Source organism: Stenella coeruleoalba (assembly GCF_951394435.1).
Source record: "Stenella coeruleoalba genome assembly, chromosome: 20".
NCBI classification, from domain to species: domain Eukaryota; kingdom Metazoa; phylum Chordata; class Mammalia; order Artiodactyla; family Delphinidae; genus Stenella; species Stenella coeruleoalba.
Genome location: NC_137166.1, coordinates 43,815,296 through 43,840,158, shown reverse-complemented (window position 1 = coordinate 43,840,158; position 24,863 = coordinate 43,815,296). Strand labels below are relative to the sequence as shown.

Here is a 24,863-nt window from a genome sequence, read left to right as displayed (position 1 = left end):
ATTGAAAAAGAGATCCAACTTTTTGCTACCAACAAGAGACTCACTTTAAGGATATCCAAAGGCTGAAAATGAAAGGATGGAAAGAGATATCCTATGCAAATGGTAACCAAAAGAGAGCTGGGATGGCTATACTTATATCAGACAAAATAGACTTTCAGTTGGAATCTGTCACAGAGAATAAAAAAGGTCACTATTATGATGTGGCCAATTCATAAAGAAGATATAATAATTGTAAATATATATGCACCAAACATCTGGGCACTTAAATATATAAGGCAAATATTAACAGAACTGAACGGAGAAATAAACAGTAATACAGTATTAGTAGGGAACTTCAATACCCCATTATCAACAATGGATAGTTCATCCAGACAGAAAACACTACAGAACAAATGAATATAATGGACATACATAGAACATTCCATCCAACAGCAGCAGAATACATATTTTTTCTCAAGCACACACGGAACATTCTCCAGGATAGATCATATGTTATGGCACAAGTCTTAACACATTTAAGAAGACTGAAATCATATCAAGTATCCTTTTGACCACAATATTATGAAAATAAAAATCATTAACAGGAGGAAAATTGGAAAATTCACAAATACATGAAAATTAAACACACTCTTTAACAAGCAATGGATCAGAAATCAAAAGGGAAATCAAAAAGTATCTTGAGAAAAATGAAAATAGAAGCAAAACATACAAAAGCAGATGGGCTAAAGCAAATGCAGTTTCAAAAGGGAAGTTTATAGAGATAAAAGCCTATATTTTTTTTAAAAAAAAGAAAGATCTTAAGTAAACTACCTAACTTAATGCCTTAAGAAACTAGAAAAAAGAAGAATGAAGGCCAAAATCTGCAGGTGGAAAAAACATAACATTAGAGCAGATATAAATGACACAAAGACTAGAAAGACAATAGAAAAGATCAATAAAACTTTTCCTTTGAAAAGATGAAGTTGAAAATCTTTTAGCTAGTCTAATCAAGTAAAAAAAGAAAGATAGGGCTTCCCTGGTGGCGCAGTGGTTGAGTGTCCGCCTGCTGATGCAGGGGACACGGGTTCGTGCCCAGGTCCGGGAAGATCCCACATGCTGCGGAGCGGCTGGGCCTGTGAGCCTTGGCCACTGAGCCTGTGCTCCGCAACGGGAGAGGCCACAACAATGAGAGGCCCGCATACCGCAAAAAAAAAAATAAATAAAAAGATAGGACTCAAATAAATAATGTTATAAACAAGAGAGAAGAGTTCCAATATTGCAGAGCAGGCAATGAAGAATTTGGAGCAGAAAGGCAGTAAATAGTTGGTACAGTATTTATAAATCCCTCTAATACATTAAAATTAAATAAAAGTAGGCTAAAATGTGGACTGATTAGAACATCATGAATCATGGATTATGATTAATCCACTTTTGTCCAAAGAATTTTTAAAATTTAATTCCTGGAAGAATACAAAAGAAGTGACAGCTATAGTTACCCCTGTGTAGGGAAAGCAGATGGTTATAGGACTAGATATTAGGGAAGATTTTATTTTCACGTTATTTTGGGTAATTTTTGAACTTTTATAGTATCTGCTTTTATTTCCCATTTTTTTAAACTACAAAATTAATGTAACAACAGAACAGACACACACTATCATGGTTGGGAATCTACCAATAGAAACATAAGAATGACAATCTAAGAATGTTTATTGCACGATCATTTCTGGTGAAAAAGAAGTAGAAACAATTTGAATGTCTACAGTAGGGAATGGCTCAAAATACTGGCATACATCCCATAGTAGAAATATTCTGAAACTTTAGAAAGAATGAGTCAGATTTACAGTATTGGCCTGGGAAAATGTCCATGATTATTTAAGTGTAAAGGGCAAAATGCCACGAAATATGTCACTATAGGGGGTAAATCCTTTCACAGACATGCAATAAAGCCTTCATATGTGCAGATATGTTCGAGCACGAAGAAAGAAGCAACACACATACATATTGGTTATTTCAGGGATTTGTGGGAGGGGAAGAAATTGTTTTCATTTTATTTCTGCCCCACTTCACTGGTTTCAGTGAAAACAAATAGTTTTATAAAATTTATTTCCAGTATTGATCATTACAATAATTCAGAAATAGCACTGATACCAGAGCAACTTTTTCCTTTTAATAACTTTTCCATTTTCCCACTTGAAAAAAAAAAGAGTTCAAAGATTACTAAAATAAATTAATATTAATGAAACCCAGTATTTTACCAACATTTTCCTTAAAGAAGAAAAAAGTGTATCCCCCAAAATAATTTCATGATACTAGACTAGGATGGGGAGAGAGGAAAACTTACTGAAGTCTCAACAGTATGAAGTGTCTGATGTACATTAAATTGTAAGCCATGGTTAATGGCCTTCCCACATTCATATGGTTTCTTCCCAGAATGAATTCTCTGATGGTGTGAGAAGCTTGAATGATAGCTAAAGGTCTTTCCACATTCCTTACATTCAAACGGCTTCTCACCAGTATGAATTCTCTGATGTTGAATAAGGTGTGAATGAAGTCTAAAGGCCTTACCACATATACATTCATGAGGTTTCTCACCAGTGTGAATCCTCTGATGTCTTTTGAGGTGTGAGCACTGCCTAAAAGCCTTCCCACATTCCTTACACTCATAGGGTTTCTCACCAGTATGAATCCTCCGATGTACAGTAAGTTGTAAGCCATCACAAAAGGCCTTCCCACATTCACTACATTCATAAGGTTTTTTGCCGGAATGAATTTTCTGATGGTGAGAGAAGCTTGAGTGATAGCTAAAGGCCTTTCCACATTCTCTACATTCATAGGGTTTCTCACCAGTGTGAATTCTCTGGTGTATTGTAAGGTGTGATCGATGTCTGAAAGTCTTTCCACATTCTTTACATTCATAGGGTTTCTCACCAGTATGGAGTCGCAGATGTTCAGTAAGTTGAAAGCCACGAATAAAAGCCTTCCCACATTGCTTACATTCATAGGGTTTTTCACCAGTATGAAGTCTCTGATGTTGAGTAAGCTGTGATCGCTGCCTAAATGCCTTCCCACATTCCTTACATTCATAAGGTTTCTCACCAGTGTGAATTCTCTGATGTAGAATAAGTTCTGAGCCATAATTAAAGGTCTTCCCACATTCTTTACAGTCATAGGGTTTCTCATGACTATGAAGTCTCTGACTTATGGTAGGGGATGATTGATGCCTGAAAGTCTTTCCACATTCTTTATATTCAAAGGGTTTCTCACCAGTATGGAGGTGCAGATGTTCAGTAAATTGAAAGCCACAAATAAAAGCCTTCCCACATTGCTTATATTCATAGGGTTTTTCACCAGTATGAAGTCTCTGATGTTGAGTAAATTGTGATAGCTGCATAAAGGCCTTCCCACATTCCTTACATTCATTGGGTTTCTCACCAGTGTGAATTCTCTGATGTAGAATAAGTTCTGAGCCATAATAAAAGGCCTTGCCACAGTCTTTACATTCATAGTGTTTTTCACCTTTATGAATTCTCAAATGTTGTTTAAGTTGTGAGCAATGAATAAAGGACTTCCAACATTCCTTACATTCATTGCACTTGTTACTATTTTGAATTCTCTGTTGTTTAGTAAGGTATGATGTATCAACAGTTTCTGCACATACCTTACCTTCAGAAAGTTTTTCTTTAGAATGAGTTTTGTGAGGACTAAAGAATAAATTGTAACTGAAGTTTTTTCTACATTCTTTACATTCAAAGATTTTCTGTCTATTATAAAATTCCTGAGTGAACAAAATATGTTGGCTAAAAATGGGCATGCGTTCATGGTTGATAATAAACTGCCTGAAATAGCCCTTCTGTTTTCCCTGTTGTCTCTCAAACTGACTTTTGCATGCCCAAATATCTCTGAAAATGGATTTCTCAGGACTATGGCTTTTAAATGGTCCCATGATAGCCCATTGGGATGATTCTGTCTCATAAATGTTTCTTTTTGGAGATAACTTCTTGGCCTCACACTTGGACACCAAGTCTGAAAGATAAGAAACACATTTTAATTGCTAGTTTTGTGTTACAAGAGAATTGAAATACCTCTGGTAGAAAAGAGAGAGAATTGAAAATAAATACCATCATGCAATTGAATGAAAATAGAGTAAGGAGAATGCAAAGAAATGAAAGCTCATGAAAGAAAAGTGAGGGAGTTAATTAACAAGTCAAGTCAGTGGTTCTGAAATTTTGATCCACATCAGAATCGCCTTGGGAATTTGTTGCAATTATGGATGTTTACAAAACATTCTAGATCACCTGAATCAGAGTCTACGAGAGTCTACGAGAGTCTGTATATTTTAACACTCTCCACCAGGCCAAAGGATTATGTGATATCTGCTAGTTGTCCCCAAACATCTATTATTCCCCTTTTGTACACTGATTGAACCCTTGGTTTTTAGTTGAGAACAGGCTGCCCAATATAAACATTGCACTTCCCAGGACCCTTTGCAGCAGAATATGCCATGTAACTGGATTCTGCCAAAAGAAATGCAGAAGTATTATGTAGTAGCTTCTGAGAAGTTTTTTAATTTTTAAAAAATTTTATTTATTTATTTTTGACTGCCTTGGTCTTCGTTACTGCCATGGGCTTTTTCTAGTTGTGGTGAGCAGGGCCTACTCTTTGTTGCAGTGCACAGACTTCTCATTTCGGTGGCTTCTCTTGTTGCAGAGCACAGGCTCTAGGTGTGTGGGCTTCAGTAGTTGTGGAATGCGGGCTCAGCAGTTGTGGCTCGCGGGCTCTAGAGCGCAGGCTCAGTAGCTGTGGCGCACGGGCTTAGCTGCTCTGCGGCATGTGGGATCTTCCCAGACCAGGGATCGAACCCGTGTACCCTGCATCGGCAGGTGGATTCTTAACCACTGCACCACCAGGGAAGTCCTGAGAACTTTAAGAGTAAGCTTGCCCACACCCTGTATCTGTTATTCTTCTGATTCCTCAGCAAAGCCAGCTGCAATGTGCATTTGATGTCATGTCTGTCACAGATGATTTTGCAGAACAGAGTTGCCACTCCAGCCTGGACTTTAATGAAAGAGAAAATTAACCCTCTAAATAGTTTAAACTACAATTATTTGGGGGTCTCTGTCACATACAGCCAAATCTATATCCAAACTAATACAGCCTTCCATTGAACTGTTTGAGACCAACAGCTACATAAAGCATTCTATGCTAACGCAATTTATTTTTCCATTTTCCTAATGATGATCATTTGGGTTGTTTCCAGTTGTTGGCTATTATGGTTAGTACTGCTATCAACATCCATGCACATTTCTTTTGGTGGAAACAGGACTCCTTTCTTCTAGGTGTGAAATTACTGCATCAGATGATATGCATTTGTTCAGCTTCAGTTGACACTATGCAACAGTTTTCTAATTTACAATTCCATCACACTCTAAAAGAGTTCCTGTTCTTCATATCCTCAGCAACACTTGTAATTGTCAATCTTCTTTTAAGCATCCTGGCAGATGTGTTGTGATATTGGATTGTGGTTTAATTTGTAATTTTGCAGGCTGAATACTTTGCCATATGTTTATTGGCCAACTGGATATCTTCTTTAATAAATTGCCTATGCAGGTGTTTTGTCCATTTTTATTAATTTTGGGGGCAATAAAATACATACAAAATCCACCATTTTAACCATTTTGAAGCATACAATTCAGTAACTTATAGTACATTCCCACTGTTGTGCAACCATCCGATCCCTAATTCCAGAATATTTTCATCATGCCAGAAAGAAACCTCACACCCATGATCATGTTCTATTCTCCTCTCTGCCCTGCCCCCAGCAACAACCAATCTGCTTTATGTCTCTGAAATTGTCAAGAAATTTCATAAACACGAAATCATACAATATGTGACCTTTTGTGTCTGTTCTCACTCAGTATGTTTTCAAGGTTCAGTGATGCTGTAGCACATATCAGTACTTCATTTCTTTTTATGGCTGAGTTATATTTTATTGTACAGATAACCATATTTTGTTTATCCATTCTCCAGTTGAGGGACATCTGGGTAGTTTCTGGGTTGTATTTTTCTTTTTGATTTGTAGGAATTCTTAATTTATTCTGGATATAACCAACTACATAATGCGAATATCTTTTCCCACTCTGGGGCTGGCCCTTTCTCTCTCCTAATACTATGTTTTGATAAAAAGAAATTCTTAATTTTAAGATAGTCTAATCCCAAGTTCATAAAAATATACTCATATAATCTTCCAGAAGCTTTTACTATTTTACTTTTCATATTTAGATCTATAATCCACCTAGTGGATTATAGAAATCACTATGAGGTAGAAATCAAGTGAGGTAGAAATCAAGACTCTTATTTTTCAATAGATATCAGCACCACTTACTGAAAAGACCATCCTTTCCCTGACTCTGTGTTATATCAAATGACTTTGTATGTTAGTCATTTTCTCTGTAATCCACTCCAATAAATATTTCAACTCCCATAGCTCTGTTGAAACATTTCTAGCTAAAGTAACTAACAAAATTACTTTACCAAAATCAGTGCTCAAATGCCAGTCAACACTCTATTTGACTCATTAGTAGCATCTGACACAACTGATCAATCCCTTTGCTTCCTGTATACCATATTCTCCTGGTTATCCTCCTACCTCTCTACTTATATTCAGTTCCCCTTAATGAATTCTCCTCCACTTCCTGACCTCTAAATGTTGGAATGTCCCAGAACTCAGGCTCTGGCCAGCCCTCAATCTACACTCTTTCCCTTAATAGCAGTCTGGCTTAAATACCAATAATATAATGCTAAGTCTTAAATTTATACCTCTAAAAAATTTTTTTTAATTATGATAAAATACACATAACATAAAATTTACTATCTTACCCACTTTTAAGTGTTTAGTGCAGTAGTGTTAATTATGTGCATACTATTGTGCAACGAATCTCCAGAACTTTTTCACCTTGCAGAACTGAAACTCTGTACCCATTAATAACTCCCCATTCTTCCCTCTTCCAGTTCCTGGCAACCAGCATTCTACTTTCTGTTTCTATGGATTTGACTACTCTAGATACCTCATATCACTGGAGTCATACAGTATTTGTTGTTTTTCTGAATGTGACTGACTTATTTCACTTAGCATAATGTCCTCAAGGTTCATTCATGTTGCAGCCTGTGTCAGGATTACACACACACACACACACACACACACACACGACCACCACACCACATTTTGTTTCTTCATTTGTTTGTTGATGAAACCTAGATTGCTTCCACCTTTTGGCTACTGTATGTAATGTTGCTAAGAACATGTGTGTACAAGTATCTGTTTAAGTTGGTAATTCTAGTTATAATTTTTTGAGGAACCACCATACTCTTTTCCCACAGTGGCTGAACTATGTTACACTCCCTCCAGCACAAGGGTTTCAGTTTCTCCACTGCCTCACCAGTACTTGTTATACTTGTTTTTTGACTGTAACCATCCTAATGGGTGTGAGGTGATATTTCACTGTGGTTTGGATTTGCATTTCCCCAGTGGCTAGTGATGTTGAGCATAGTTTCATGTGTTTGCTGGTCATTTACATATCTTTTTTGAAGAAATATCTATTCAAATCCTTTTCTCATTTTTAAAATTGAGTTGTTTGTTTTTCTTGTTTTTGGTAGGAGTCCTTTATATATTCTGGATATTAACCCCTTATCAGATACGTGACTTACAAAATATTTTTTCCTATTCCATAGGTTGCATTTTCACTTTATTGTGTCCTTTAATGTCTATACTTCTAGCTTTTATCTTACCCCTAAGCTCCATATTTATCACCTAATTGCCTAGTTGAAATCTTCATGTAAATATATAATAAGTACCTCAACCATAACATGTCCAAAGAGAACTTGCAAATCCCTTTTTTAGATTCATTCATACTCCAGCTTAACCCATCTTAGTAAATGCAACCATCTTTTACCAATAGGTTAAGCCAAAAGCCTAGTTTTTTTCTTCTTACTCAACTTACAGTCTATTAGCAAGCATGGTCAACTTGTTCTTTAATATATATATATAATGACATAATCATTTATCAGCACCACTTCTATTACAGTCTAAGCTACCATTGTTATACTACTGCAGTAACTCTCAAATTGGTCTCCTGCTCTCTTTCTTGTTCCACTAAACACATCATATCTTAGTGACAACACATAACTTTTGCTCTCAAATGCCTCTAATAGTTTCCCATCACATTTAGGAAAAAAATACAATGCTCTATAAGGTCCCCTCTTACCAAAACGTGTAGGATGCAACTAAAGCCACATTTAGAGGAAAATCTATGGCCTTAAATGCAAATAGAAAAAAGAAATTCTTAAAGTCAATCACCTAAACATCTATTTCAAGAAGTTAGAAGAAGAATAGCAAACTGAGACCTCAAAAAGTAGAATAAAGTAAAAAACAAAGATAGGCAGAATAAATAAAACAGAAACAAATATATAATAGGATTTCTGGCAAGACTGGCCAAGAAAAATAGACTACCTTACAGATTAAATGTTAATTACAAAGAAAAAAATACAATGGAGTAACCTGGCAAACACCACCCAAACCAAGTGATCAAAGGTAACAACACTAATAATGGGACAGAATGACATTATGTGCCTCCGTAAATAATACACTGAGAAAGATAGGTCACCAATGCAATAATCCTACCAAAAATGTATAGCCTGAGTTTAATCTGGAAGAACCTACAAATATTCTCTAGTTGAAGGACATTCTATAAAAGTGGCCAGTATTCTTCAAAAATACCAGCCATAAAATCCAAAGAAAGGCTGAGGAACTTTTCAGATTAAAGTAAAGAGAAATGTAATGTGAGATCCTGAGTCAAGTGAAAAGGACAATATTTGGAAAATTAGTGGAATATAATACAGACAATAAATGAGATAATAGATTTAGATAAATGTAAAATTTCCTGAATTTATGAAATGTAAGAGAATATCCTTGCTCTTAGGGAAGATAACTATTTAGGGTAAAGAGACTTAAATGAAATAATAAGGAAAATATGACAAAAATATTACCAGCTGGTGAATCTAGGTGAACAGCATATGGGAGTTTTTTTAGGTTATTTTGCACCTCTTCCATAAGTTTAAAATTAATCCAAAATAAATTTTTATTTCATAAAAGAGAGAAAAGGTACAAATAACCAATCTTAGGAATGAAAAGGGAAATATCATTACAAACAAATGTATCCTCTTATAGAGTTACATTCTACTGGGATAACATCTAATAAATGATTAGTAAATGAATTAGTAAGTCAGATGGGAAAAAATGCTATAGAAAAATAAAGAGGAAAAGAGATACAAGGTTATAATGGAAGGTTTGATATATATGGCAACAATTTTCCTCCAAAAAGAATCGAGACTAAAGGTATCAGCTTTACCTTCTGAGGGGCTGGAAACTAAAGGTCAGCCACATGGGTAGCCAACAAGGAGCCCCAATACAAATTCTGGACAGTAAGGTTCAGGTGAGTTTCTCTATTTGGCAATATGCCCAAATGCATATTGTTACACATAGTTGATGGGAAAAGTTAGCACTGTCCATGACTCCACTGGGAGACGACAATGGGTAGCTCCACACTTGGCACTCTCCTAGGCTCTGCCCTATGTACTTCTTCCTTTGGCTAATTTTAATCTGTATCCTTTTGCTGTAATAAACTGTAACTGTGAGGATGATAGCTTTCAGTGAGTTCTATGAGTCCTTTTAGTGAATTATCAAACACAAGGGTGGTCTCAGAAACCATTGAAATTGCAATTGATGTCAGAAGTGAGGGAAGACTCCTGTAGACAGCTCCCTCTAATTTTCACATGAGACCATAATAAAATCAAATTATAAAAGAAAGACAACAAGAAAATCTCCAAACACCTCCAAATAACACACTTCTAAATAATCTATGGGTGAAATTACAAGTCTCAAAGAAAAAAAATTTTTGAAGGATTATAAGGACATGTATATCCTTTATATACATGGATATATATATATATATATATAATTATATATAGATAATCCATCATAATGATACTAAGAACACCACATATAACTTTACACTCATAACTTTGACTTAGAAGAAATATACCAATTCCTTGAAAATCACAAACTACCAAAACTCAGCCAAGATGAAGTAGGTAATCTGAATAGTCCTATAACTATTATAGAAATGGAATTTATAATTTAAAATAGATCCTGAAAAAGAAATATCCAGGTCCAGATGGTTTCACTGGTAAATTTTACCAAACATTCACCTCAATTTCTTCCACGAAAGGATGAAAAGGGAACACTTCCCAACTTACTTTATGAGGCCATTATTATTCTTATACCAAAAGCAGGCAAAGGCAGCATGCACACGCACATGTGTGCACGCACGCACGCGCGCGCACACACACACACACACACACACACAAAGAGAAAACTACAGGCCAGTATCTCCCATAAACTTAGATGAAAAAATCCTGAATTAAATTTTACCAATCAAATTCAGAAGTGAATAAAAGGAATAATATATCATGACTAAGTGGAATTTTTACAGGTGTGAAAGGCTGGTTCTGCATTCAAAAATCAATGTAATCCATCATACCAAAAACTAAGAAGAAAAATCACATGATCATATTAACATTCATTAAAAAAAAAACTCAGGGCATTAAAAAGAGAGGGGACCTTCCTCAACCTCATAAACATCATATACAAAAAATCTACTGCTAACATCATACTTAATGGCAAAAGACCTTACCCCTGAATGCTTTCCCTCTAAAATTAAGAAAAGAGGCAAGAATGTCCACTATTACCACTCTTATCCAACACAGAACATATTTCTAGCTAACAAAAAGGCAAGAAAAAGAAAGGGCATAGGTTGGAAAAGGAAAAAAAAAAAGACTCTGCAGATTATATGATTGTCTACAAGAATGAATCTACAAGGAAAAATTAGTACTAGTTAGTATTAGTACTAACTAGTACTAATAAGTGCATTGAGTAATGTCATAGAATACAAGATTAACATACAAAATTGGCCGAATTTCTGTACACTGACAATGACCAAATAGAAACCAAAATAAAAATGCAATACCACTTACAAATGCTCCAAGATTAAAATAAAGAAATACTTAGGTAAAAAATTAACAAAACATGTACAGAAAATATATGATGAAAATTATAAAATGCTAATAAAAGAAATCAAAGGAAAAAATCTTGGAGAAATGGTGTGTTCATGGATTGGAAGACTCAACAGAGTAAAGATGTTAATTCTCTAATTTCATCTATAGGTTTAACATAATTCCTATTTAAATCTCAGCAAGTTTTTTTGTACATAGATACAAGCTTATTCTAAAATTTATATGCAAAGAAAAAGGCCCCAAGGATAGCCAAAATTTTTTTTTGAAAAATAGTATAGTGGGAAGAATCACTCTTTCCAATATTAAGGCTTACTATATAACTGCTGTAATCAAAAGTATGGTACTAGCAGAGGAGTAGTTACAAAGATCAATGGTACAGAACATAGATCTCAGAAATGGAGCCACACAAATGTGCTCAACTAATTTCTGATAACGGTGAAAAAGCAACTCAATGGAGGACGGATAACTTGTTGAAAAAAATGGTGATGGAGAACTAGACATCCATAGGTAAAAAGTTAAACCTTGACCTGAAGTCTCACATCTTCTACAAAAAGGTACTCAAAACGGATTACAGATTTAAATGGAAAATGTAAAACTATAAAAGTTCTAGAAAAAAACATAGAAAACCTTTAGGACCTAGGACTAGGTGGTGTTCTTAGACTTAACACCAAAAAACAAAACCAAACAAAAAAACAACAACAAAACCCCCTAACAATTCATAAGATTTAAAAGATGAATAAAGGCTAGACTTCATCAAAATTAAACTTTTCTCTGCAAAAGACAATGTTAAAAGGATTAAAACACAAATTATAGACTTGGAGAAATTATTTCTTTAAGTCACATATCCAACAAAGGCCTATCTATTGGGTTGGCCAAAAAGTTCCTTAGGTTTTTAAGTAAAAATAAAAGACACAGTTTTCATTTTCATCAAGAACTTTATTGAACAACGTATTCACCGTTTTGTTCCACTACCTTCTGCCATTTTCAAGCAACTTCCTAATTCCATCTTCCCAAAACTTTTTATCTTTTTGAGCAAAGAACTGTTCCAAGTACCTTTTACAGTCTTCCAGGCATTGAAATTTTTTCCATTAAGGGAATTTTGTAAAGACTGAAATCAATGGAAATCCGAAGGTGCAATGTCTGGTGAATACGGTGGATGAATCAGAACTTCCCAGCCAAGCTGTAACAGTTTTTGTCTGGTCATCAAAGAAACGTGCAGGGCTTCCCTGATGGCGCAGTGGTTGAGAGTCCGCCTGCCGATGCAGGGGACACGGGTTCATGCCCCGGTCCGGGAAGATCCCACATGCCGCGGAGCGTCTGGGCCCGTGAGCCATGGCCACTGAGCCTGCGCGTCTGGAGCCTGTGCTCCGCAACGGGAGAGGCCACAGCAGTGAGAGGCCCGCGTACCGCAAAAAAAAAAAAAAGAAAAGAAACATGTAGTCTTGCGTTATCCTGATGAAAGATTATACGTTTTCTGTTGACTAATTCCAGATGGTTTTCATTGAGTGATGCTTTCAGTTGGTCTAATTGGGAGCAGCACTTGTTGGAATTAATCGTTTGGTTTTCCGGAAGGAGCTCATAATAGAGGACTCCCTTCCAATCCCACCATATACACAACATCACCTTTTTGGATAAAGACCGGCCTTTGGTGGTTCACTCTGCTTGCCTCATGATCTCTTCCATTCCACATTATTGTACAGTATATATTTTCCATTGCCCGACACAATTTGTTTTAAAAACAGAACGTTTTCATTACGTTTAAGTAGAGAATCGCATGCGGAAATACGGTCAAGAAGGTTTTTTTCGCTATGTGGAACCCAAATATCAAAATGATTAACATACCAAGCTGGTGCAAATGATTTGCAACGCTTGATTTGGATATTTTGAATATGTCGGCTATCTCCCATGTGGTGTAACATTGATTGTTCTCAATTAATGTCTCGATTTGATTGCTATCAATTTTAACTGATCTACCCGACTGTGGAGCATCATCCAGTGTGAAATCTCCAGCACGAAACTTCGCAAACCACTTTTGTCATGTTTGATCAGTCACAGCACCTTCTCTATACACTGCACAAACCTATTTTTGCATTTCAGCTGTGTTTTTACTTTTCTGGAAATAATAAGGCATAATATGCCAAAAATGTTGCTTCTTTTCTTCCATCTTCAGTATCAAAATAGCTACACAAAAATTCACCAATTTTGATTTTTTTAAAAAATGTACTCTGATATGACAGGTATCACAATACAATCTAACAAAACTGTTTTGAATGAAGTTAAAGACAACTAAGTGCACTAGAACCATCTTACAGAAAAAACCGAACTGTTTGGCCAACCCAAAAGAATACATAAAGAACTTTGAAAACTCAACAGCAAAAAAACCCAAACAATCAAATCATAAAATGGGCAAAAGACATGAACAGACATTCACTGAAGAGGATACACAGATGGCAAATAAACATGATTTTCTATTAAGGAAATTCAAATAAAAACTATAATGAAATATCATTACCCACCTATCAGAATGGTTAAAATGAAAAACTGATAACACCAGTGCTAACTAGGATTCAGTGAAATGCATCATTCATACACTGCTAGTGTTTGGCAGTTCCTTTCAAAACTAAAAATGAGCTTACCTTACATCCAGCAATTGCATACTTGAGCTTTATCCCAGACTTATTTTCAAGTACAAACTTCTACATGAATGTAAGGAACACACACACACACACACACACATATATATATATACACACATATGTGTGTATATATATATATTCCTTACATTCATGTTATACATATATATATGTATGTATATATATATATAAGAAAAAAACCAATCTCAAAAGGATACATACTTCAGGATTCCATTTATGTAATTTCATGAAATAACATAGTTATATAGATGTAGAATAGATTAATGGTTACCAAGATTTAGGAATAAGGGAGAAAGGGATGGGTGTAGCTATAAAGAGATAATAGGAGGGAGTCTTGTGGTGATGGTACTATCTATTTCGATTGTTGGAATGGTGATACAAGGCTATATGTGATAAAACTACACAGAGCTGTACATACGCACAGAAACACACATACAAATAAGTGTGTATATAAGTAGTGAAATCTGAGTAACTTCTATGGATTATACCAATGTCAATTTTTCAGTATGATATTGTACTATAGTTGTGTAAGATGTTAACACTGGGAGAGGCTGGAGGAAGGGTACATGGAACTTCCCTGGACATTTCTTTGCAACCTCCTGTGAATCTATAACTATTTCAAGGTAAAAGACTTTTAAAAAGAAATCACCACACCATACATGCAAAAGGAAAGGCCTGGCCAGGTATCAAAAATTAGTAAAAAGAATAACATCTTACATGAAAGCAAAACATTTAGGAAAGTATATATCATTTTTCCATGTTTCACCTCTGTATTAGTTTCTTAGAGTCAATGTAACAGTGTACCACAAACTAGGTAGCTTAAAACAACAGAAATATACTCTTTTCATAGCTCTGGAGTACTATGAGTTACAGACATCATCAAAGACCTCTAATTCAGCGGTCCCCAAACTTCTTGGCACCAGAGACTGATTTTGTGGAAGACAATTTTTCCCCGGGGGTGGTGGGGGATGGTTCAGGCAGTAATGCAAGCAATGGGGAGCGGCAGATGAAGCTTTGCTCACTCTCCCGCTGCTCACCTCCTGCTGTGCAGCCTGGTTCCTAACAGGCCGTGGACCAGTACCGGTCCATCAAAAGATGCAATCAACAGAGCTCAACCCCCGCAGCCCAGGGGTTGGGGATCCCTGCTCTAACTTGTGGAATGAACCTGCTCTTAGCCTTCAGGACCCTATACTTTCCTAGGGTCCTACTCCTTCCTTTCTAATCATCCCTCTACCATCTCCATCTCCTCAATGTAGTCATTTGCTTTAATTTTCACAATTTCTAATCAATTAATTTTTCCTAAATATTTTATTAGAAAATATATTCATATGTTCTCGATCCACTACTAGATTAAAAATGTCTTTATAACATTTAAAAAATGTATTCTCATCACCTAGCAAAGCAACTTGTATGAATTTTTTTTAAAAATTAATACTCTGGGCTTCCCTGGTGGCACAGTGGTTGAGAGCCTGCCTGCCAATGCAGGGGACACAGGTTCGTGCCCCGGTCCGGGAAGATCCCACACGCCGCAGAGCGGCTGGGCCCGTGAGCCATGGCCGCTGAGCCTGTGCGTCCAGAGCCCGTGCTCCTCAACAGGAGGTAGTGAGAAGCCTGCGTACCGCAAAAAAAAAAAAAAAAAAAAAAAAATTAACACTCTGTTGACTGCATCTTTTTTTTTTTTTTTTTTTGCGGTACTCGGGCCTCTCACTGTTGTGGCCTCTCCGGCTGCAGAGCACAGGCTCCGGACGCGCAGGCTCAGCGGCCATGGCTCAGGAGCCCAGCCGCTCCGCAGCATGTGGGATCTTCCCAGACTGGGGCACGAACCCGTGTCCCCTGCAGGTGGACTCTCAACCACTGCGCCACCAGGGAAGCCCTGATTGCATCTTTTGATGAACGGAAGTTTTTAAAGTTTGATGTACTCCTATTTGTCTATTTTTGCTGTGCCTTGGTATCATAGCCCAGAAATTACTGCCAAATCCAATGTCATGAAGTTTTTCCCCTATATTTTCTTCTAGGCATCTTATAGTTTTGGGTCTTAGATTTAGTTCTTTGATCCACTTTGAGTTAATTTTTGTATATGGCATAAGGAATTTTATTCCTTTGCATGTGGGTATCCAGTTTCCCCAACACCATTTGTTAAGAGTACAGTCCTTTCCCCCATAGAATGGTCTTGGCACTCTTATCTAAAATCATTTTGTCATATATCTGAGAGTTTATTTCTAGACTCTCTATTCTATTCCACTCATCTATATGTCTGTCTTTATGCCAGTACCACATTGTTTGATTACTGTAACACTGCAATAAGTTTTGAATTCAGATTTTCCCTAATTATTCAGTCTAATACAACCTTACATTAACCTTATAACCTTAATATAACCAACATTCTTACCAGTTGGCCTACTCCTCACAACAACTTTCTGCTTCCTGATTATAGCTCACTCACCTGGGAACTGTTCTCCTATCACTTCCCTCATAACCATCCAGGGCTCCTTCCCTTGCTCCAATGAGGAGATCACAGCTGGCTTAGAAATAGAAAGTCCTGGTTATAAGAAAAGAAATGGAGATGAGGTGGAAATGAATGTATTCAAATACTGTGTTTCAGAATTTATTTTAAAAAACCTATAGGATAAGATGGTACTCGATAAGGTCTAGAGAAGAAAGAAAAGTGAAATTCTCATATACAGGTAAACTCAGGATCATAAGAAACAAAACAAACAAATAGATGGTAAAATGCTATTTAAGTTATATAAGCTTTCACTCCTTATTTTCCTTTGAGAAAAAAAGGAATTTCCTGAAATACTTATTCTCAGATACTTTTCCATGTTAAAGGTAAAGTTCTTAGAATGTAACTTCCAAATGCAAATTGTTTACATTTGTTGCAGTAAATAGAACGGTGTTCATTTGAGCTGTAAATGTCTCAGTCCATTACTACACTAATTGGGAAGGCTAAAGAGCTTTGCACCCAGGACCCATGTGCTTAGTTTTATCTACACTAGTGCATCTGCACATTTAGCACAGTGCGAGTGAAACAAAAGACAAAGCCTGGTTTCTTTGACTATGCTATGCTTTAATGGTACAGAATTTCAATTCTGCTCCTTAATTTTCAAGGAAGAAAGTCAATTATAAGAAAGGACCAGAGTAAGATGTGAGGATAGAGAAAATGAAGGTGCAACTCCACTGGGCTGTGCTCATTTCTACACAAAGAGAAAATCCATCTAGTTATTTGAAAGGTAGCCCTAAAATTCATAGTGGAGAAAGCAGAAATTCCAAGAAACAGATTCTGAATTATTAGAGGCAGATAACTTTACCCAGTGAAACCAAGTTGCTATAGTTCTCCAACATCACATCTTTGTACAAATTCCGCTGTGCAGGGTTCAGGCATTCCCATTCCTCCTGAGAGACATCTATAGCCACATCTTTGAACATCACCAACCCCTAAAATGACAAATCACAGTACTGTTTTTGAAATTATAAGAAACATTTTTCAAAAGGAAGAAGCACTGCTAAAAGAAGGCACTGCAGGAAAGGGATGGTACAGTGAGTATATAGGCTAAGGCTGGAAGCTTGTATGGGTCAAAAATAAATTTAGTGAGACTAAAGCAGAGTGCCCACATACTCTTAAACAATTCAATTTCTGCACACACATCCTCTAGCATAGGGTGGAAAACTTCTGTTAATCACTCATCTAGAAATTTAGAAAATAAATAGAGGTTCCCAACTAAGTTAAATAGTTGTAAATTTTTCCAAAATATCTTATGAAAGTCTCCAACTTCAGAAAAAGGACCTGATGATTTTTCTTCCTCATTATGACTAAGCATTTTTACTTTTAATGCAAATTCTTTAGTAAACACCCAGTGCAGACTATATTTTCCAAAGATGGACAGAGCACATCTCCCTTTCATAACCTTGATATGCCCACTCACTAGCAGGCCAGTAGCAGCGTTCAGCCCTGCAGCAAACCATGTCAGGAACTGGTCCCATCCACCAGCATGCCGACACCAGATATGGGACCCTCAGCCCCACAACCACCCACTCCAGAACCTGGCTCCACCCACCAGTGGACCCCACTGCCAGCAGTCTCGTGATCCAGCTCTGCCAACCAGTGCCCATCAGCCTCTGCATAAGACAGGGCCTGGCAGACAACTGGACCAGGAGCCAGCCACACCAACCAGACTGCCCACAGTAGTCAGCCCACCACAACAGAAGGACCCACGCAGCCCAAATATGGGGCACCCCTAGACTATATAGCTCTAGTGTGCAGAGGGGAGAGTGCTGCTGGGACACAGAGGACGTCTCCTACAAAAGGCCACTTCTCCAAGGTTGGGAAAGGTAACCAATCTATCAGAAACACAGAAATAAAAACAGCCAACTGGGCAAAATGAGGTGACAGAGAAACATCTTCCAAATGAAGGAATAAGATAAAACCCCAGAAGAGGAACTAAGTGAAGTGGAGATAGGCAATCTACCCTATAGAGAGTTCAAGGTAACGATTGTAAAGATGTTCAAAGAATTCAGGAGAAGATTGGATAAACAGTGATAAGCAATAAGTTACATACAAGGGAACTCCCATAAGGCTATCAGCTGACTTTTCAGCAGAAACTCTGCAGTCCAGAAGGGAGTGGCATGATATATTTAAAGTGATGAAAGGAAAAATCTTAACCAAGAGTACTCTACCTGGCAAGGCTTTCATTCAGTTTGATGGAGAGATTAAAAGCTTTACAAACAAAAGCTAAAAGAGTTCGGCACCACCAAACCAGCTTTACAAGAAATGTTTCTCCAAGTGAAAAAGAAAAGGCCACAACTAGAAACATGAAAATTACAGAAGGAAAAATCTCATCTGTAAAGGCAAATATACAGTAAAGGTAGTAAATTAGCCATGAAGCTAGTAGGAAGGTTAAAAGACAAAAGTAGGAAAATAATCTATATCTGCATTAAGTAGTTAAGGGATATATATGCAAAACAAAAAGATGTAAAATATGATAAAAACAGGAAAAGTTGGGGAGGGTGCAAAATATGCAGAGTTGTTAAAATGCATTTGAACTTGAGAGATGAGTAACCTAAAATAATGAGAGAAAGAGAGAGAGAAATGGAGGAAGAAAGAAAGACTGCTATGTACAGTGTGGGGAATATAGTAGATAACTCTGTAATATTCTTCTATGGTGACATACCATAACTAGACTTATCATGGTGATCATTTTGAAATGTATAAAAATATGAAGTCACTATATTGTGTAACAGAAGCTAACAGTGATGTTAGGTCAGTTATACTTCAAAAACAAACAAATTCATAGAGAAAGAGATCAGATTTGCAGTTAACAGAGGCAGGGGGTGGGGAGGGGGATTGGATAAAGGTGGTTAAAAGATACAAACTTCCAGTTATAAGATAAATAAGTACTAGGGATGTAATGTACAACATGATAAATATAATTAGCACTGCTGAACGTTATTTATGAAAGTTGTTGAGAGTGAATCCTAAGAGTTCCCACAAGAAAAAGAATTTTTTTCTATTTCTTTATTTTTGTATCTACATGAGATGAAGGATTTTACTAACTATTGTGATAATCATTTCATGATGTATGTATGTCAAATCATTATGTTGTACACCTTAAACAGTGCTGTATATAAATTATATCTCAATAAAACTGGAAGAAAAAATGCTGAAAGAAAGCTGTCAGGCTATAATTCTATTTCCAATTAAAATCCCTCAAAATGAAGGTGAAATAAAGCTTGGAGTTTTATTTTTGCTGCTGTTGGGTTTTGTTGTTGTTGTTGTTTTTGCAGTATGCGGGCCTTTCACTGTTGTGGCCTCTCCCGTTGAGGAGCACAGGCTCCGGACGCGCAGGCTCAGCAGCCATGGCTCACAGGCCTAGCTGCTCCGCAGTATGTGGGATCTTCCCGGACGGGGGCACGAACCCGTGTCCCTTGCATCGGCAGGCAGACGCTCAACCACTGCGCCACCAGGGAAGCCCGGTTTGTTTTTTTGAGAGTAACAAACGTTGCTACAAAAAATGTTAAAGGAAGTTTTTCAAGGTGGAAAAAATTTATACTAAGTAAAACCTTCTATCCACAGAGAAATGAAGAGTGCCAGAAATGATAAATTCGGAGGTAAATAAGAAAGATATTGTTTTCATCTCATAATTTCTTTAAAAGATAATTGACCATTTAAAGAAAAAAAAAACTGGGAATTCCCTGGTTGCCTAGTGGTTAGGATTCTGGGCTTTCACTGCCATGGCCCAGGTTCAATTCCTGGTCAGGGAACTGAGATCCTATAAGCTGAGTGGCACACCACACCCCCACAAAAAAAAGCAAGAAAGAAAAAAAGAAAAAAAGCATGTGTAGTTTAAAAGTATTTAGAAATAAAATATATGATAGCAGTAGTAAAAATGATGGGAAGGGGAAATGGAAATATCCAGTTTTAAGATTTTTGAGTTATGTATGAAGTTGTATAAAATTATTGGAAGATCTAGTAAGATTTTTTTGTTTTTAAAATCACATTGGAAATCTTAGAACAACCCCCAAAACAATAAACAAAACAAAACAAAAATGGTACAGCTAATAATCCTATAATGGAGATAAATGGAATACAAAAAAATACAGGATCAGTCCAAGAGAAGGCAGGAAAATAGGAAAAAAAAAAAAGGAAGAAAGGATAGATGATAAGATGATAGATTAAAACATAATCATTACATTTAATTTACATGGTCTATCTAGAAGTCAGCAAAACTTTTCTGAATAGGGTCAGGTAGTAAATATTTTAGGCTCTGTGGATCACATATAGTCCCTATAACATATTCTTTTTTCTTTACTTATTTATAACCCTTCTGAAATGCAAAACCATTCTTAGGTTGAGGGCCAGAGGAAAACAGGTTGTGGGCTGGATTTAGCCAGCATGCCATAGCTTGCTAAACCCTGTGTAGACACTTGAAGGCAGCGACTGTCAGACTGGGTAAAAAAGTAGAACCAAAGTATATGCTGTTATATGAGATACACTTAAAATAGGTTAAAATAAAAGGATGGGGCTTCCCTGGTGGCACAGTGGTTGAGAGTCCGCCTGCCGATGCAGGGGACACGGGTTCGTGCCCCGGTCCGGGAGGACCCCACATGCCATGGAGCGGCTGGGCCCATGAGCCATGGGCACTGGGGCTGCGCGTCCAGAGCCTGTGCTCTGCAACGGAAGAGGCCACAGCAGTGAGAGGCCCGCGTACCGCAAAAAATTAAAATTAAAATTAAAAAAAATAAAAGGATGGAAAAAAGATATGCCATGAAGAAAACGGTAAAAGAAAGCTGAATCAGTTATGTTAATAAAGAGAACAGAATTCAAGACAAAGAATATTACCAAAAGGAACATTTCATGATCAAGGGGTCAATTTGTCAAGAGGATATAGCAATCCTAAATATGTATGCACCTAATAACACAGCTTCAATACCATAAAGCAAAAACTGACAGAACTGTAACAGATCTACCATTGTATCTGGAACTTTCAACTGTCCTCTCTCAGTAATTGATAGACCAAGTGACAAAAAAAAATTAGTAAAGATATAGAAATGTTGATCACCACTACAAACATTTGACCTAACTGATAAACACTCTACCCAACAGTATAATGCCCTTTTTTTTTAATTGCACATTGAGCATTCACCAAATTGTCCACATTTTGGACCATAAGACAAATCTCAATAAATTTAAAAGGATAGAAATTACAGAGTATGTTCCTCGACCATCACAGAATTAAATTAAAAATGAACTATCAGAAAGATCTGGAAAAGCTCCCAAATATTTGGAAGTTAAAGAGCACTCTTCTAAATAACCCATGGGTGAAAGAAGAAAGGGAATTTTAAGCTAGAAAAATAAGAGAAAATTAAATCTAAAATATACAGAACAAAGGAAAGAATAAATAAGATCAGTAATCAGTGAAACAGCAAGGGCAAACTAGAGAGAAAAACCAGTAAAACTAAAAGCTGGTTCTTCGAAAAGACCAATAAAATTGACAGGCTGCTAGTATACTGATCAAGAAAAGAAGACATAAATTATCAATATCAGGAATTTAAAAGTGTGCATTACTGTAGATCTGACAGGCATTAAAATGATAATAAGGGAATATTATGAACAACTTTCTGCCAATAAATTTGACATCTAAGTTGAAATAAACTAATTCCCTGAAAGGCACAAATTACTAAACTAATTCAAGAAAAAAAAAAAAAAACCAAAGCCCTTTATCTATTAAAGAAATTAAAGTCTCCCCATGAAGAAAACTCTAAACTCAGATGGTGTATTAGTTTTCTACTGATGCTGCACGTATCACCACAAATGCAGTAGCTTAAAACAACAAATTTATGATCTGTTGGTTAGAAGTCCAACAAGGGTTTTACTAGACTAAATCAAGGTGTTGGCAGGGCTGTGCACCTTTCTGGTAGCTGTAGGAAAGAGTCCATTTCCTCACCTTTTCTAGCTTCTAGAGGTTACTTATGTTCCTTGGCTCATGGCCCACTTCCTGCATCTTCAAAGCCAGTAATGTTGCATTTTTTTAACCGAAGTATGCATATTCCATACGCACATCCTCTTTGGGTTATCTTCAGATAACCCAAGATAATCTCCCCATCTCAAAAGCATTAATTTGGGGGACTTCCCTGGTGGCACAGTGGTTAAGAATCCACCTGCCGGATTCAATGCTGGACACAGGTTCAATCCCTGGTCCAGGAAGATCCCACATGCCGCAGAACAGCTAAGCCCGTGTGCCACAACTACTGAACCTGTGCTCTAGAGCCCGCAAGCCACAACTACTGAGCCCACATGCCACAACTACTGAAGCCTGTGTACCTAGAGCCTGTGCTCTGCAACAAGAGAAGCCACCGCAGTGAGCAGCCCGTGCACCGCAACGAAGAGCAGCCACCGCTCACTTGCTGCAACTAGAGAAAGCCTGCATGCAGCAACGAAGACCCAACACAGCCAAAAATAAATAGATAAATAAATAAATTTATTTTTTAAAGCATTAATTTAATCATATTTGCAAAGTCTCTTTTGCCACGTAAGGTAACCTATTCACAGGTTCTAGGATTAGCACGTAGACAGTTTCTTTTTGAGGGGGGCTCATTATTCTGCCTACCACAGATGCTTTTTGCTGGTGAGCTCTATCAGACAATTAAGGAATAAATAATACTAATTCTATAAAAAAAACTCTTCCAGAAAATAGAGGAGGAGGATGCAAGTCCTGACTTATCTTATAAATAAAGGAGGAATAAAGACATTTTCACATAAAGAAAGCTGAGAGGATTTGTCACTAGAAGATACAAACTACAGGAAATGCTAAGGAAATGTCTTCAGGCCAAAAAGAAATGATATCAAACAGAAATTCAGATCTCAAGAAGAGAGAGCAATTGAAAATGGTGTATATGTGAATAAATAAAATGGATTTGCAAAGAATCAAATACAGTATTTTTTTCAAGAGTCTATTGAATTTCCTTTGTTTCTGTGGATTTTCCCCTTTTCATTTTGTATATTTGTGCTTTCTCCTTTTTCATTCATGATTCAAAGGTTAGTGATTTAACTTATTGATTTATCTTATTAGTTATAATTTTTTCCTGTTTTGTAACACATGTAATTTTTATCTTTGTAAATCCCTTCCAGATTTCTTTCTACTTATTTTTAACTTACAAATTTTCATTATTTTTTGTTAGAAGCATTTAAATCTATGACTTTTCCCTTAGAGTCCTGCTTTAACTAAATTCCATGGGTTCCAATATGTAGTGCTATCACTGACATGAGAAATTTTTCACTTTTTAGATTATATTTCTTCTTTGATTCAGCAGTTACTAAGACAGATTTTATAAACTTCTGGTAAGAATAACAATTTTTCTGATTCTGTAATTAAATTCTAGTTGTATTTCACTGTGTTCAGAGAATACTGTCTACCATTTGTACTTTTTGGGCTTTACTACAGCCTAATATTTTGTCATTTTCTTCTGAATGGTCCATGGATACCTAAAAAATGCATATTCACTACTATTAGCATTTCATGTATATCAATAAGATAGATTTGATGGAGTATGTGATTTAGTACTTCAATATCCTTAACTAAATTTTGTCCACTTGTCTTGACTTTGACTAAGACGGTTAACTAATATCCCCTACTGCTGGCAAGTATCTATTTCTTCTTCTATCTGCTTTTCTATTTGTTTTAGGAAAGTTGCTGCTGTAATATTTTATATGTAGGTAATTCATAAGTATTTTAGCTTCACTTTGAAATTTACACTTTAGAATTATGTAGTGTCCTTCTTTGCCATGTTTTTTAAAAAAATATATTTATTTATTTATTTTCAACTGTGTCAGGTCTTAGTTGCAGCACGTGGGATCTTTCCTTGCAGCGGATGGGCTCCAGAGTGCATGGGCTCTGTAGTTGTGGTGTGCAGGCTGCAGAGAGCATGGGCTCTGTAGTTGCAGCACACGAGCTCTCTAGTTGTGGCATGGGCTTAGTTGCCCCACAGCATGTGGGATCTTAGTTCCCCAACCAGGGATGGAACGCGCATCCCCTGCATTGGAAGACGGATTCTTAACCACTGGACCACCAGGGAAGTCCCTCTTTGCCATGTTTAATTGTGTGATGTGGCCTAAAGTTTAGTATGTTTTCCTTTAGTTTTCATTTGCCTGGTATAATTTGTCCATCCTTTTATTAAACCTTCTGAATCACTGAATCACTTAAGCATCTGATGCAGAGAGTTGAATTTTTCTTTGTGACTCAATCTGAAAGACTTTTTCTCTTAATAGGTATGTTAAAACTCATATCCAGGGACTTCCCTGGTGGTGCAGTGGTTAAGAATCCGCCTGCCAATGAAGGGGACATGGGTTTGAGCCCTGGTCTGGGAAGATCCCACATGCCATGGAGCAACTAAGCCCATGAGCCACAACTACTGAGCCTGCACTCTAGAGCCCATGAGCCACAACTGCTGAGCTCACGTGCCACAACTACTGAAGCCCACGTGCCTAGAGCCCATGTTCCACAACAAGAGAAGCCACTGCAGTGAGAAGCCCGTGCACTGCAATGGAGACTAGCGCCACTTGCTGCAACTAGAGAAAGCCTGAGTGCAGCAACAAAGACCCAACGCACC

General features: G+C 36.9%; 1 protein-coding gene across 5 annotated transcripts in view; it reads right to left on the bottom strand.

Annotated features, from left to right (window-relative positions):
* Positions 1–601: 601 nt before the first annotated feature.
* ZNF461 (zinc finger protein 461) overlaps positions 602–24,863 on the bottom strand; it is a 39,976-nt gene continuing 15,714 nt past the window's right edge. For 4 of the 5 annotated variants that reach the window (XM_079906280.1, XM_079906281.1, XM_079906279.1 and 1 more), the window contains 3 exons: positions 17,069–17,195; positions 16,204–16,299; positions 602–4,002 (listed from right to left, as the gene is read on the bottom strand). In XM_079906280.1, the coding sequence (XP_079762406.1) occupies positions 2,294–4,002; positions 16,204–16,299; positions 17,069–17,195 (1,932 nt within the window). In that variant the 3' untranslated portion in view covers positions 602–2,293. Of the gene's footprint in view, positions 4,003–16,203; positions 16,300–17,068; positions 17,217–24,863 lie in introns of all 5 variants that reach the window. The other variant, XM_079906283.1, reaches the window with a different exon arrangement.